Below are 15,523 nucleotides of genomic sequence, written 5' to 3' on the forward strand. Positions count from 1 at the left end.
CAGTGAAATATTCATGTTCAAGAAACCAGTTTGAGATGATTTGAGCTTTGCGGCATGATGATCGTGGTAGAAGCAGCCACTGGATGATGGGAACACTGGGGTGACAGAAGGATGGATATGGTCAGTAACAATACCAAGCCAGGCTGTGGTGTTTAAACGATGCTCAGTTGGCACAAAGGGATCCAAAATGTGCAAAGAACATTTTCCCTACACCGTTACAGCTTTTATGCTTTCATTATATTCTGACCCAACCGTCTGAATGTTGCAGCAGAAATCAAAACTCATTAGACTCATTAGACATTTTTCCAATCTTCTATTGTCCAGTTTTAGTCAGCCTGTGTGAACTGTAGGCCGGTTGGTGGTGAGGTAACTAAGTAGGACAGATCAAAAGACACGCTGGAAGAAAAGAGAGCGAGAGGTGGCCACACTCTGTTTCTTCCCCATTCTCACGCTCTGTTTGAACTTCAGCAGGTCATTTTGATCATGCCCACAGGCATAAATGGACTGAGTTGCAGCCATGTGATTGGCTGATTAGATAGTTGAATTACGGAGCATCTGAACACTTGTACCTAATGAAGTGGCAGGTGAGTACACTTAGAAAACACATTTACCATGTTTGAGACTCCAACACTTCTCACTTCACTGAAATACAAGACAAGTGTATCATCTTTGATCCATCAGATTTTGAGACTTCTACATCATCAATGTAAAAAAAAATGAAACAAAGTGTACATTTATAATACATTTTTTAAGGAATAAATAGCAAACATTACACTCAAATTTTGTCAGAAGATTCCTTAAACACTTTTTAAGCCATGTTCTGACAATTATTTCTTTAAAGGGTTACAAAGATGTCAGGAGCTTGAATACTAAACGGCAGAGGGCAGGAGTACTTGTGTGCATCGAGTAGTCAGTCTGATAAAAACCAGTAGAAGAAGAATGCTCACCATTTCCGCCGGACAACAAACAGAAACGCACAGGAGTGCAGCAGTGTTGCAGTCAGATCGGTCCGGGTAAAGTGGGTCAAAGGTCCAGCAGACCGGAGCGGCTTCAGCTCTCGCAGATATCCGTCTCTCTCCCTTAGGAAAGCCCGAGCAGGTGAGGTGTTAGCGGCTGGCTCCGGCACCTCTGTGTTTCCTCTGCGCTTCATTCATTCCGCTTTCCTTCCTGCAGACTGTAAACATGTCCAAGCAGCCGCAGCCGATCAGCCCGCTGAAGAACTTCTTCGCTGGAGGCTTTGGAGGGGTTTGCCTGGTCTTCGCCGGACACCCACTGGACACGATCAAAGTAAACAATAAACAGCTGCGTGGGTTTATTTGCCACCGTGCTGTGCATGTATTAGACACACAGCAAGGGTGTGAGGTGTATGGGACACTTTGTGCAGGCCTCGGGGGTGTTAGTGAAACACAACCGTGAGTTCAGTGTGAGTGTTTCTGCAGCTCAGAGATTACCTTTGACCCACTTTCAGGCTGTGAAGTGACTCGGCTCACCTGGATACATGCAGGAGGGCTGTCACTGCGTCAGACACTCAAGATCAGATCAATACTGCTGATAATTCAATCAAGCCTGTGTGCTGTCCAGTTTCAGCCTGCATGAAGTCATGGCTTATCCTTGCAAAGACTGCTGAAACAAAGTCCTGTGGTGTTTGGCTATAATGCACCACACCATGTTACAAACAAGGCACAAACACCACATAGCACCTGTCAGCACGGTGGTGGAGGGTTAAAGTTTTGGTGCAAGCTACGTCATAAATAAAGCTTTAGCTCGTATGATGGGCTGATGTCGCGTGCGAACCGTGAACATCTCCATAAATCAGTAACAGCCCACCTGCATGCTTCCAGGTGAGCTGAGTCACTTCACAGCTTGAAAGTGGGTCAAAGGTCATCTCTGAGCTGCAGAAACACTCTTGCGCCCTTTAATTGGATAAGTGGTTCCTGCAACGGTATTGCTGTCACCTCACAGTAGGTGAAGGTGCTGGGTTTGAAGCCTGGCTGTGTGGAATTTCCTCCAAGAGCTCAGCTCCTGAAGACATGCATGTTAGGTTAATTAGTGATTCTGCACTGGCCATGGAGGGGAAGTAGATAAATTGCTTAAAGTGTATAGAACAAGGTGATGTTAACATGTGACTTGTAGTCTAAAGACTAGAAAAGCGCTATATAAATGGGAGTGCGCTACATTACAAAATGGATTATCAGTTAAAATCAAAAAAAGTAATGCGTACATATCTAACATTCAGATTCTGATATGAATGAAAAATCTCAAGCTGCCCTAAACTTGCATTTAAATTCAGTGGAAACAGCCTGTATGTAAAGTGTGTAGAAAAAAAATTCCACCCATTGCATGTCCTCTGTTATGCTGTAAATATTTTGGGTGTACATCATCTCTTTCATAAAATACATGTTTTCAGGTAAAGTGGGTCCTTAGGGAAGTTCCTTTCTACTCCAACATGCTATTTTTGGCTGCTCCTTTATTCACGAGGGGCCGTCACAGCAGGTAGCTTTACATGTTTGGCTTGGAGGCGTTCACTGTCGCAGGCAGAGAAGGGGGGTACACATGGGACAGGTTGTCGCAGGGGTAACACATTCACACCTATGGGCAGTTTAGAGTATCCCGGTAACCAAACATGCATGTTTTGGGGAGGAAAAGACCCCACACCCCCTCTTGTTCAAGAGTGCACACCACAGCACTACCCTGTCCCAAGTGTTTTTACCAAACAATCACACACAGACTGAGATGGAGTCCTCAGGGGTAATTCGGGCTTCTTGCCCAAGAATAATTTGACAAGCAGTCGAGGAGAGCCACAAATATACAAATTAGACTTAATTCACATAACCTCTTTCTGTAAAGATATGAAAATAACCAATCACTAAAAAGCAAAACCTTTCATTATATATGCCGTCACCGCGCAGAAGGTGACGTATTTGTCAATAACCTTCTGAAGTAGGGCTGTGCGATATGACCAAAATCTCATATCCCGATATAAGACATCTATCGTTCGATAACGATATAAATCACAAAAATGTAACATTTTCTGTAAATTCTGTGAATCTCGGGCAGCTCGACTTGCGTGAAGTGTTTCCAGCTGCGCGTCATGTAGCTGGAGTCGAGTGTTTTAACCGATGCATGAAACGATACATTTTTAGACATAAGTTGTAACAGCCGCTGTTTTCTTTGTATTTATTACACAGCGTGCTGCGGGGAAAAGCCTGTTCTAATGTTTGAGTCTAAGGTTTATTTTTTAGCACCTGGCGGCTCTTTTTTTAATTCTCATCCGTAAATAATCTGCTCTTTCACGTGATTCAGTTTATTTTGAAAAGTCTCAACAGGATCTTGAGCTTTATTGTGAAAGGTTTATGTGGACCATAAACAAGCGGATTGTTGCTAACCACAACGCATAAAAACAGGTGCTTGTCTGTCCATAGTGTGGTTATATAAAATATAAGAGAGAACTTTACGAAATTAATATAGCCACTACAGTGACCATCAAAACAATGAAAAAATATTGCCGTAAACAGTTTATTTTGCGACACCACGAAACAAACCATAGCATAAAATGAAACAATAGAGTTCCGATAGATACATGAACAGCCCTATTCTGAAGTCTCTTCCAACTATGAGGTCCATGTTCCCTGTTCTGTAGAAAGGCAGGTCAAAGGCAGGGTTTCACTTGTTTCACTTGATAAATGACATCTTAGATTATTAAGAATGGTTTTGTAAACAGGAGACACTGGAGTTGTTTTGGGGGGTTTCTCTCAGGGTGGCGTCCACCCGACCTCCCCGTACAGGATAGAGTGATGGGATCTGAAACTGTTTCCAGTGTTAAATCCAAGTCCTGAGATTGTGATACCCAGCAGAGCTCTGGCAGCAGCGTGCATGCAGATTACATTTGCATATTCAAAAACTGGTCAAACCTGCTGCTAAACCAGAGCAGCTGCTTTTTTTCTAAAACGAAACCCAACTGAGCTTTCAGCTTCCTCATCAGTTCCTTTTAAAGTAAACCAGGCAATTTTAATATTTCAGCTCCCGTTATCATCACGATAGTAAACCAGCACATCTAAGTTACCTGGGGTTTGGTGGTGTTTAGTGTTAAATGCCTTTAGTTAAATGATAAGTCTAATCAGACCCTTTTTAAATAGCTAAAATAATCAGATTTGAAGTTAGGCAGGGCTTTTTCACTAGAGGGCGCTGTTCCAGCTGAGTGCACAGTGTCAAACTGCAGCCAGGTGAAGAATATGACGTGAAACTACTATGAATGAATCGATTTTTTTTTTTTTAAAGAAAAGTAAACTGTTTTGATTGTTAATCATCTTTTCAGGTTCTGAAGTGCGCCCTGATCATGATACATGTTACACAAGTGATTTCATTGTTATCTTGGTCAGTGTGTCGTACTGATAGTTACTCTGTGATTCCCACCTTTTTCTTCCACTCATGCTCTTGAGCAGACAGTATAAGGAGGTTCAGAGGAAGACAGAGGTCCTTTCTAGTGCTCAGATTTGCAAAGGAGGCTACAGAAATATTTATAAATAAAGCAGATGCACACCTTAACACATGTGTAAAGTCAGTCAATGACCAGCTACATGTAAATCTGTTGTGTACTTTGTGTATCTGGTGGTCGTGTTTGGATTAAATCATGCACGCAGTCCACAAGAAGAAGAAAAGAGCACGTTTCCATGGAAACCTCAGGTTATTTGCACACTTCACATCCTTTTCTCGCTCCCTCTCTCTCAGGTGCGTTTACAAACTCAACCAAAACCCAAACCTGGCGAGAGCCTCCTGTATGCTGGGACCATAGACTGTTTTAAAAAAACTTTAGCCAAAGAGGTGAGCATGCACACTGATGCAAACTCTGGCATTTATTAACTAAAATATTGTTTTTGAGTCCTCAAACTGATGTTTCCTCCTCCTCGTCTTCCTTTACAGGGTATTAAAGGACTCTATAAAGGAATGGCAGCCCCCATAATCGGAGTCACGCCCATGTTTGCTGTCTGTTTCTTTGGGTTTGGGCTGGGAAAGAAACTGCAACAGAGAACTCCCGATGATATCCTTACGTAGGTCATTGCTTTGTCACGGGTGGCGACAGTTTGGGTTGAGACGCTCTGTGGTCGATTTCTGAGAGTATATCAGTCCCGTTCTCTTGTCTCCTGCAGGTATCCACAGCTGTTTGCTGCTGGGATGTTGTCTGGCGTGTTCACCACAGCCATCATGGCTCCTGGAGAGCGCATCAAATGTCTCCTACAGGTCAGAGGTTAAACATGCATCTGATTGCTCTCACTTTGTTACCTGAGTAGTTGATTCGACGTGTGGAAACGCCTAGTATTTCTTTCAGCCCCTCCTGTCAAAGGTTAGAAGTTATTATTTGGAACAAATCTTCAGTAAGTGTAAAATTATGCGTGTGTGTCTGCAGATTCAAGCTTCCACGGGGGAGGTGAAGTACGCAGGACCCATGGACTGCGTCAAACAGCTGTACAGAGAGTCTGGAATCAGGGGAGTCTACAAAGGCACCGCTCTGACCCTCATGAGAGGTGCTGCTTTACTTAAATATTCATTATTTGCTCTTCATTTCTTAGTAGATCAAATATTAACACTTCATGTCATGTCTTCACAAAGTTTCTGCTTACCTTAATTTTACTAACCAAATCCCTGGAGGCCTGACAAACATGCTCATGTAACCTTTCCCAAGATGTTTTTAAAGCTATTTTAAGTCCTCCATTGTTAATGTCGCTGTGTCTGCTGCCACATTGTTGCAGTGTTTGGTTCATGACCAGCACCACCATCAGAAAAACTCCTACCACATGACATAGAATGAGTGAAATTGATGTTTTTGCTTTGCCAGCAAGAACAAAGTTGCTTTAGTTGTTCTGTCGCACTGTGTGCATCTATCCACTCATCCACACAACATTAAAACCACCTTCCCAGTACTGTGTAAGATCAGATCGACTTTATTTATCCCAAAGTTGGGAGATTCCTCTGTTAGAGCCGATGAAAAAGTATAAATGGATAACATAAGAAGAATGGTATGAAACTCATTTTTTCCTTCTGATGCAAATCCAGTCATTTTGTTCTAAGAGCAAGCATGAAACATGACGGAAAGTGCTAGTTCAGAAAAGAGCTTCAAGGTTTTCTATATATAAGCTTTCCTGGGGTAAAGAGTTCATGTGGATGCCACTCAAAAAAGCAACAACACAATCTTGGAGATACAAAGTTGAACTTTCTGGATATTATCTCAAAATTCTGCAGTTATTTTCTCAGTTTGAGTTGGTAAGTTTTTCACTTGGCAAAAAAAACTAGATCTTTGTACTGGTAGAAACAAGATTCTATAGCACAATAAGGTAAAAACGTATCAGAAAGATTACAATAATGTAAAACTAAATAAAAGTATAAATGGGGTGGGGGTGTCCCGTGGTGTCTTCCACTGAGGCGTAGGCCTTTGATGCTTCGGGTCCTGTGGGTTGAGGGGTGGGGTATCTGTGGGGCAGGATTGTTTGGGTGCGGCCCACGGATCCTTGATGGGGTTGTGGTCTAGGCGGTTTGCAGGACTTGGGCTCTCTGTTGTGCATTGTTTATGGTGTGGTGAAGCGCATTGTCCTGCTGGGTGTTGGTCTGCGACAGTGTTTAGATGGGTCGCGTTTGAATGCCAACACTCTATTCGTGAGATACTTCTGGAGCATGCAGAGAAGCAGCTCGAGGCCACGTTAGCTGCTAACTCACACGAAACTGTCAGCAGCTGAGTCTCGCCGTGAGTGACACAGGCACCACGTTTTCATGAGGAAGAACAAACCAGCACACCCGAGGACGTGGAATTTAAAAAAACCAAAAAAACAAGATACTTCTGTATTCAAGTTCAGTGAAACTCATTCTGATTATCACCATGTCTCTGATGTGTAAAGATGAAAACCATCACAGGGCGATCTCTGCCTGAACGGCTAACTAGGGCTACCCTCCAAAAAACCCGAGATCTCTTCTAGTTTTGGTCAAACCACATCTGAGGGCTCAAAACTGAAGGAAAGGGTTAAACAGCTCTTACAGGCTTTCAGAAAACGTCAAACACTTGATCTTTAAATTAAAGTAATTATGACTTTAATCCATTTTATTAAATGTCATTGGGTAAAGTAGTCATATTTAAGTTGTTTGGGGTGTTAAAGTGGAAAATTATGAAGTTCAAACAGTGTGTGTGTGTGTGTGTGTGTGTGTGTGTGTGTGTGTGTGTGTGTGTATGTTTGTTTTGTAACTCAGATGTTCCAGCCAGTGGGATGTACTTCATGTCTTATGAGTGGTTGAAGAATCTCCTGACACCTGCAGGAAAAAGGTTCATATTTGCTCTGCCCTGCAGCATTTGCAGCTGTGTGTTTATATAAAACAGGCCGTCTGAGCATTGGGACTTGTACTCTTGTCTTCGCAGCCATAACGAGCTCAGTATTCCCAGCGTGCTGTTTGCAGGAGGGATAGCCGGCATCTGTAACTGGGCTGTCGCTATTCCCCCCGACGTACTCAAGTCGCGTTTCCAGACAGGTTGGTGTTTGTGATCAGTATCCATCCTAGTTTAGTGCTGCAGATCCTGGAGTTTGTTTGTTTTTTTCAATTCTGCTGATTTATATTTGAAGATTTTTGCACTTTTTGTATTTTAAGATCATCTTCAGTTTAATTTTGTTCAGTGATTTAAAAAAAAGAAAATTACATTCATGCGAAATGTAAGGATGCTCTGTAGCCTGTGGAAAGTTTGAAGCTGATTTTTCATCAGTCAGAAAAACTGAAGATGAGTCCTGTTTCTCTGTCCGCTGCCTGACCTCCTCCTGGTATAAGCAGCTTTGTCTTTTAAAACGTTGTCTGTGACCAAGTTAATAAAGTGTCTTTCTCTCAGCTCCTGAAGGGAAGTATCCCAACGGTTTCCGTGATGTCCTGCGGGAGCTGATCAGAGAGGAGGGCGTGGCCTCTCTGTATAAGGGCTTCAACGCTGTCATGCTTCGAGCTTTCCCTGCAAACGCGGTGAGTCTGCTTCACTTATTCTTCAGGCATGATTGATGCAAAAAGAGATAAATTACACTGGAATGGGAATAAAGTGATTTAAAAAAAAAATGTAGAACAGCCAGTTTGTGCGTGCTACTCTTGTTCGTGCCGTTTGTGCACTTCAGCCTTCTGCAGAGGCGAAGTGACAGCAAGCAAAAGCTGAAGCAGTCAAAGCAATGAGACGTTTTCACTGCAGCCACTGTTTGTGCTTCTCATGCAGCTTGTTTGATCTTTGTAAATCATGGTGAACTCCTCCATCACTCCCTTTCCTGTTCGGGCTCCCTGTGGAGCCGTTTTTCAGGACAACTGCACACAAGCACATCTGCTGCAAGTCCCTCATTCTTCATACACATTCATAAACACGTTTTTTGATTGTTATTTATGTTTTTTACCTCAGCTGTAAGAGGCTGATGGGGTATTGTCAAGGACATCAAGTTTGATAATGCGATAACTGCGATAAACAAATTTGAATCTCAGTGACTTCAATTTTAAGGTCACAGGTCAAATTTTCTGAAAATACTGTGAATGTGATAACTCAAGAACAAGGTGACAAAGGAATTTGAAATTGATAGTCTAGATGTGTCCACTGGGAGGCTGAGGTGGTTGCCAGTATTTTTCTACATATCAGCCCACTGCATCGTTTTAAATACAGTTTACAGTTTAACTCTTGGACCATAAACAAAGCCCAGATTCACTGTATTCATTTCCAAAACAGCAAATCTGCAAAATATCTGCCTACTGGCATCTTTAAAGATGATTAATTGGCACATTTTATCTCATACATGGAAAAACTACGTCTGGATACGACTTTTTTGTAGTATGAATAGCCTTTGGGGAGGTTGATATCAGCAGGAAAAGTTGTAAAAGTTATGAAAATAGAGTTAAAGTTTACACCCTCCTTCACATTTTCCAATGCTAACAAGTATCGGCTTACATGCAGATGACTGCTAACAAAGTGACACCACTTTAAAGTACACAGTAAGCGTCTGGTGTTAATTTCAACAGGGGAAGCACAGCGAGCCTCACTGTTCCACATAAAAATAACTCGAATAAAAGCCAGCTGATTATTTCTGCGTATCTGTGGTGAGCTTTACTTCCTCCCCGCTTCGTAGACTAAACAGTTTTTGTTTCTCGTCTTTTTGTTACCAGGCTTGTTTCTTAGGATTTGAGCTCGCAATGAAGTTCCTGAACTGGTTGGCACCAAACCTGTGACGGAGGCTCGGCGTCACCTCGTTTGTGATCCCTGGGAAACGCACGCACGGATCTGAAGAGATTTTAAAGAATTTCCAACTTTTTGATTGTTTCTGAAACATTTTGGTACAGTGCAACACGTGGATGGTTCAGACCTGCTGAGAGTCGATTGGAAAATGTTGATTGGAAAATCGTGATGGCTTGGCTGTAACCATGCCAACACACACACAACACACACACTCAGTCGAATGTTCTCACTCCTTTTGTTTTACTTTTTTTTTTTTTTTTTTTAATTGAGTTTTTTATGTTTTAAAAAAATGGAGTGAAGTGAACATGTGCCTTACCTTTTATCTGCGAGCTGGTGGACGTATCAGGGAAAAGGTGCATTCTCTCGTGCTTTGTGTGCCGGGCTCTCAGCAACACACACCTCTGAACTGTCTGCATCCTCAGTGATCGATAACACAACCTTCACTTTCTGTCTGACTAATGTGAAATTATAGGAATAGGCATAATGGCTGTGATCGAACAGCACATGAATGGCAACATCTGTAAAAATAAATAAATAAATCAGAATCCATAAACAACAAAAAAATTCCTGCTGTTTTTTTGTTGTTGTTTTTTCTGTCATGTCTCCAGTTTTTTTCCAGTTTTTACCAGTTCAGTGTGTGATTACTGTAGTTGGAGATGTTGGAAAAGCCCCAACTGCTCTCCTCCTGTCTGCATGTCTTTATTCAGGCTGGCAGCATATCATCAATTTCAAATAATCCTAAATAAGCAGTTTTGATATTTTGAGTTTTTTGAGGAAACCATACTGGGGTGGAGCAACTTCTATGTCCTTAAAATACATAAATGCATACAAATCATTTTTTTGTCTCATTTATATCTAAAAGTTGTCTTTGTTTTCTTAGAAGAGATAATGATACAATAAATAGTTGTATGCATTAACATTTAAACACGAGGACGGGGGCAGAAGAGTTCGAGCAGCCTCAGCAGAATAACTAAAGGCAGGTTTAGGGTCACCTGATGGAGCCAGAAGTGTGAACTTTCTGACAAAGACAAGTTTAAGCTTAATCTCAAAAGCAGGGAGGCTCCAGTGTATGAAAAAGTGTTTCCCTGCTTTTCATAATTTTGCTTCATGGTGCTGCTTCAACTACAACAAAAGCAAAGCATAAATATAAATTACTTATAATCATTGAAACAAATGTAAACAAGTAAAAAAAAATATGAAAGTATTATAAATCATCTTAATTAGTAATTGGAGGTTTTTCTTTGCAGTACCTGCTGCTTTACGTGTGAGATTCACCATCTGAAATCATATCAGCTTGGACTTTTGCGACATGCACACCCACAATCACAGTCGTCAACTTAAAGTGTATTTCTTCCTGGAGTAGAAACTCCTTGAGCCAGAAATGGCTGCACAAATTGCCAGATCGAAATTTAAACAATGATTTGCCTTATCGTCTTCAGCAGTTGCAGAGTCCCTTTAAGAGGTTAGAATAAAAATAAAAACCTCAGGCAGTTTTTCCCAAAAATAAACTCAGTGTAACTCTAAATTCGAGTTTCTCTTCTTCCTTCATCCATTTAAGTTATGCATGCAAAAAGTTCCCTTTTGTTTGAGTCATATTACCAAAACCATTTTGTACCATAACAGGGTTTTATGTTTGTACCGTGATACAAAATGAGGACAGGAAGAGGAAGATCATAAGATCATCAGAAGATCAGAATCATGTATCTTGTAGAATACAATAGTCAGTGTTGTAAAAGGAGGACGGGAGCAGAAGATCACAAGATCCTCAGAAGATCAGATATCAACCTCCAACCCCCCACAAACACCCCAGCCCCATCACCCGGGGAGCAGAGGAGCACAAAAGACTAATCAGTGTGTGTGAGGACACTTGCATTGAAGTTATTTTGTACTGTGATAGTTACTTTTTATTTTCCAGCGAAGTACTGCGTTTTTCATAACTGTGCTATATATTTATGAATATAAATGAAGACATTTGGACGTGAACACCAGCCTGACTTCCAGGATAAACTGTTAAAATCACTCTGCGTGTGTTGTTTCTTTGCCAGATCATCGTGCTCTGAGGCTTGATCCAGTGGACAGCCTTTAATTACATGTGATGTGAAAAGACCTGGTCAATACTTTCTGACAGGCTGTGCTAAATAAAAGAATCAATACAGGGCAGACTGGGAGAGGAGGAGGAGGAGGAGGTGGAGTCACTATGCTCCAGTGATGATGCTTCAGACAGAAAGTGTGTTTATCACATGCTGATTGCTGCATTTTGTTATTCCTGCCATCGTAAACTGAGGTTAATGGAAAAGAAGCTCTTATAGACTTTTTTTTTCCTCCATTAAAGCTCCTGACCTTTGAACCTGAATGATGAGCACTGTAGAGATACCAGCTGGTTTGAAAGAGCTGCTGCAGGGATACACGGTGGAAGTGCTTCGTCGCAGGCCTCCCAACTTGGCCGAGTTTGCTGTGCAGCATTTCACACGTATTCTGGAGAGCCAAAGAAATGACCAGCAAGACAAGAAACCCAACACTGAGTCTGTGCAGAAAGAAGTCACTTTTGAATCAGACACAGATGAACCCAACAAACATGAGGAAGAGGAGGAGGAGGAGGAGGAGGAAGAGGAGGAACCGGTCCCCGTTAGTGAGTATCTCACTATTAACACTGTTACGAGCACTTCTGGAGCTGTTACAGTGAAGTGTGCTAAGCCCTGGCTTTAAAAACACTCAGTGTAACGCTCTGACCTCTCTCTCTCTCTGCAGAGCGCCCCTCTGGAAAAACCAATCGCAGAACTGCAGGTCAGTAAGTGGAACGGCGTGAGTCAATGTGGCTACATGACTCCACTTTGTTCATTTGTTTGTCTTGCTGCAGTTTGTGCAGAGGCGTACAACCCAGATGATGATGAGGACGATGACACAGAGCCTCGGGTTGTGAATCCCAAAACAGACGAGCAGCGTCGCCGGCTTCAGGACGCATGCAGAGACATTTTACTGTTCAAGACATTAGAGCAGGTATAGCAGCTTAAATCAGGTTTTAAAAGAAGACGTGGTTTCCCTTGTGATGATCATAGACAGAGACCTGCAGGAACAATGTCCAAGACCAGAAAGTGCTGCAGACCACAGCACTCAGGTTTTAAATGTCATGTTACTGGCTTACTGTAGGTGACAAAGGGACTTTTTTATTTTTTTTTAAATGCAAAAGTCTGCTTCATTTTTCAGTTTTTTCAAATCAAGTTTGGCTTTTGCTCTCTATAATTTTGGCTTCACATCCTACACCGTGCCTGCCCTTTACTATCCTCTCTCAACTGTTCTTATATTTAAGCTTAAGCTCCACTTTTATATATGTTAAATCAGCTTCAAATGCCTTTTTTAAATATGCATTCTTAGAATTTGTTTCATAAAAAGAAACCTGTCTCGTTATGTTTTCCTCCAGGAGCAGTTCTCTGAGGTTTTAGACGCCATGTTTGAAGTGTTGGTCAAACCTCAGGATCACATCATAGACCAAGGAGAGGATGGGGACAATTTCTACGTCATAGAGAAGTGAGCGAGGTTTACCTTCTTTTCAATATTTAAACTAAACCTGCTCAAATCAATTTAATTTAGGTTATAATGCCAAGTCACAAGACAGAACTTTATTTTATAAGGTAAAGAACTTACAATATTACAGACAAAATCCCAACCATCAAGCACTTGGCAACAGTGGGAAGAAAAAACTCAGTTTTAACAGGAAACCTCTTGCAGAACCAGGCTCAGGGACAGGCAGCCATCTACTTTAACCAGTTGGGGTTGAGGGAAGGAAGAGAGGATAAAAGACACTGTGGAAGAGAGCCACAGATTAGTAGTAATTAGATTAATCCTGAATCCAAACTGGGAGCTGGTTCCACAGAAGAGGGGTGCGAAAGCTGAAGCCTCTGCCTCCCATTCGTCTTTTAAATATCATAGGAACCACAAGAAAGTCAACAGTCTGAGAGTGAAGCGCTTGAATGATGTGATACGGTACTATGAGGTCTTTAAGATAAGATGGGGCCTGATTATTCAACATGTATGCTATGCCTTCTAATGATAGTACCTAATGTATAATATATGCATAATGTAAACAGAATTGGTCCTAGTATAGAACCTTGTGGAACTCCATAATTAACTAGTATGTAAAGAGGACTTGCAATTCACATCTGCTCCCTCTCTTTCTCTGTCCAATCACTTCCAGAGGTGTCTACGATATTTTTGTACAGAAGGACGGTGTGAGCATTTGTGTTGGAAAATATGACAACAAGGGCAGTTTTGGAGAGCTGGCTCTCATGTACAACACGCCTCGAGCCGCCACAATCGTGGCGACACAGGACGGAGCCCTGTGGGGCCTGGTGAGTCTGACAGAAGAAGATGACCTTCATCCTCCGTAGCATTGTGCTGTATGTGACAGAGTGCGTGAAACAGGTTGTTCTTTGGTTGCTTCCCTTTCAGGATCGAGCCACATTTCACAGACTGATTGTGAAAAATAATGCAAAGAAGAGAAGGATGTATGAGGCCTTCATTGAATGCGTTCCTCTTCTGAAGTCTCTTGAGGTTTGCAGACACACACACGGCATTTAAAAAAAACAACAGGATATAAGAACATAGCCACCTTTTATTCAACGTTTATTTCACCTGCTTCGTTTTAGGTTTCTGAGAGAATGAAGATTGTTGATGTTCTGGGAGCTCGAGCATTCAAAGATGGAGACCGCATAATTACACAGGTATAGGCCTGCTTTATCTTGGGTTGTTTTTAGATTCAAGTTTATATATTAAGAACACTTTGGTTAAACTTAGTCTTTTCTGCTGCTTTTTCTTTTTGCAGGGTGACAAAGCTGAGTGTTTCTACATTGTGGAAACAGGAGAAGTGAAGATTATGATAAAAAGCAAAGTAAGCGCACTACTATTGCCAAACCTCTTAATTAACCATTTTATCTATTAATTTTTTAAATAATGTTTGTTTTACTGTATATCTCAGATGTATGAAATGACTGACAAGTTTCTTTATTGCAGACAAAGGCGACCCAGCAGGATAACGCAGAAGTGGAGGTAGCTCGCTGCTCCAGAGGGCAGTACTTTGGGGAGCTGGCGCTGGTCACCAACAAACCTCGTGCAGCAACAGTTTACGCTGTGGGAGAAACCAAATGTTTAGGTACATTAAATGCCCACAGATGTTGGTAATGTTAATTGAGTTTAGCAGGCATTTATTTATGCACAGCTCTCCTAAGGTCCCATCACAGCAACTTTACAATACTTTGGTATACAGACGAGTTCATGGTCAACTGAATGACTGCAAGGTGCTCAGGCCCTGTGGCTGAAAAAACAAGCCCTTCCACCACCATGCTTGATAGTTGATATGAGGTGCTTGCGCTGATATGGTGTGCTTAGCAGCACCTGGCTGCTATATACTTACTACTCGATGCCTGTGGAAACAGTGAGTTTTCAGTGTGTGATGGTTTGAGATCTGTGAAAACGTACTTTTTCCAAACATGACTGTGGGAAGAATGATGCAGCAGTCTGACACATGTACCATGTAAAACGCAAAAATACGAAAATGTCTGTGACATGAATCAAAATGTGTCTTTTTTTCCTTCCAGTAATTGACATCCAGGCTTTTGAGCGTTTGCTGGGTCCCTGCATTGACATCATGAAGAGAAACATCTCCCAGTACGAAGACCAGCTGGTGGCGCTGTTTGGCTCCAGTGATGATTTGAAACAATAGTACACATTTAAAGTTGCCAGTGTTTTATAAATCAAAAATAGAACCAGTGTATGTGATACTTTTATCTTCCTCTCGAGGTAAATACGGCTGCCTCAATTTGAAGTCATGTTTTGTTTTTTTAATGTGTTCAAGTTTAAAATTCACCATTTTTCATGTGTGATGATGTCAATACTTGTCCAAACAAAATTTGATGCATAAAATAAGATTCAGTCAACTGACTCACGAACAACCCATCAGACTGCAGCCTGGCTGGTGCATCATCTCTGTGTTGGTCAGATTGACATGACCACACAGGACACGCATGTAAATAAGTACCTGAAGGTAAACTCACTGCTTTCTGAACCACTCTTGATGTTATTAGTAACACTGTATTTGCTATGCCACAATATAATATTAAAAAGATGGGCAAACTTCTTCTTCACTTTGTTTTAACTAAAGTTATTTTCAGCATATAATCAGATTAACAGGTGGAAAAACTTGCTGTACAACTTTTGAGGGATTTTTCCCACCTTTGTTGGATTGAACAGTGAATATTAGAAAAATAGGGAGAGATAGCGGGGGATGATGTGAAATCAAATTTAAAT

At 41.6% G+C, this 15,523-nt stretch overlaps 2 protein-coding genes across 2 annotated transcripts; both read left to right on the forward strand.

The window, feature by feature from the left end:
• Positions 1–967: 967 nt before the first annotated feature.
• Positions 968–9,795, forward strand: slc25a20 (solute carrier family 25 member 20). The gene is made up of 10 exons (XM_082534616.1): positions 968–1,098; positions 1,174–1,287; positions 4,729–4,821; positions 4,921–5,048; positions 5,148–5,238; positions 5,405–5,522; positions 7,234–7,306; positions 7,400–7,509; positions 7,859–7,983; positions 9,154–9,795. The coding sequence occupies exons 2-10, from the start codon at positions 1,183–1,185 to the stop codon at positions 9,214–9,216; spliced, it is 906 nt and encodes a 301-aa protein (XP_082390742.1). The 5' UTR covers positions 968–1,098; positions 1,174–1,182; the 3' UTR covers positions 9,217–9,795.
• Positions 9,796–11,437: 1,642 nt separating this feature from the next.
• On the forward strand, positions 11,438–15,360 carry prkar2ab (protein kinase, cAMP-dependent, regulatory, type II, alpha, B). Its single transcript, XM_082533823.1, has 10 exons — positions 11,438–11,852; positions 11,972–12,007; positions 12,081–12,220; positions 12,642–12,748; positions 13,416–13,569; positions 13,670–13,771; positions 13,867–13,941; positions 14,043–14,108; positions 14,231–14,369; positions 14,815–15,360. The coding sequence occupies exons 1-10, from the start codon at positions 11,576–11,578 to the stop codon at positions 14,937–14,939; spliced, it is 1,221 nt and encodes a 406-aa protein (XP_082389949.1). The 5' UTR covers positions 11,438–11,575; the 3' UTR covers positions 14,940–15,360.
• Positions 15,361–15,523: the final 163 nt, after the last annotated feature.

The sequence above is a fragment of the Aulonocara stuartgranti genome (genome assembly GCF_965226115.1).
Source record: "Aulonocara stuartgranti genome assembly, chromosome: 5".
Classification (NCBI taxonomy): domain Eukaryota; kingdom Metazoa; phylum Chordata; class Actinopteri; order Cichliformes; family Cichlidae; genus Aulonocara; species Aulonocara stuartgranti.

Excerpts from the sequence above, each read along its gene's own strand:
- slc25a20 (XM_082534616.1), top strand. The coding sequence starts at position 1,183 with ATGTCCAAGCAGCCGCAGCCGATCAGCCCGCTGAAGAACTTCTTCGCT. Across the intron at positions 5,239-5,404 it reads GCATCAAATGTCTCCTACAG|ATTCAAGCTTCCACGGGGGA; the intron begins GTCAGAGGTTAA and ends GTGTGTCTGCAG. Across the intron at positions 7,984-9,153 it reads GAGCTTTCCCTGCAAACGCG|GCTTGTTTCTTAGGATTTGA; the intron begins GTGAGTCTGCTT and ends TTTTGTTACCAG.
- prkar2ab (XM_082533823.1), top strand. The coding sequence starts at position 11,576 with ATGATGAGCACTGTAGAGATACCAGCTGGTTTGAAAGAGCTGCTGCAG. Across the intron at positions 12,749-13,415 it reads AATTTCTACGTCATAGAGAA|AGGTGTCTACGATATTTTTG; the intron begins GTGAGCGAGGTT and ends AATCACTTCCAG. Across the intron at positions 14,370-14,814 it reads GGGAGAAACCAAATGTTTAG|TAATTGACATCCAGGCTTTT; the intron begins GTACATTAAATG and ends TTTTCCTTCCAG.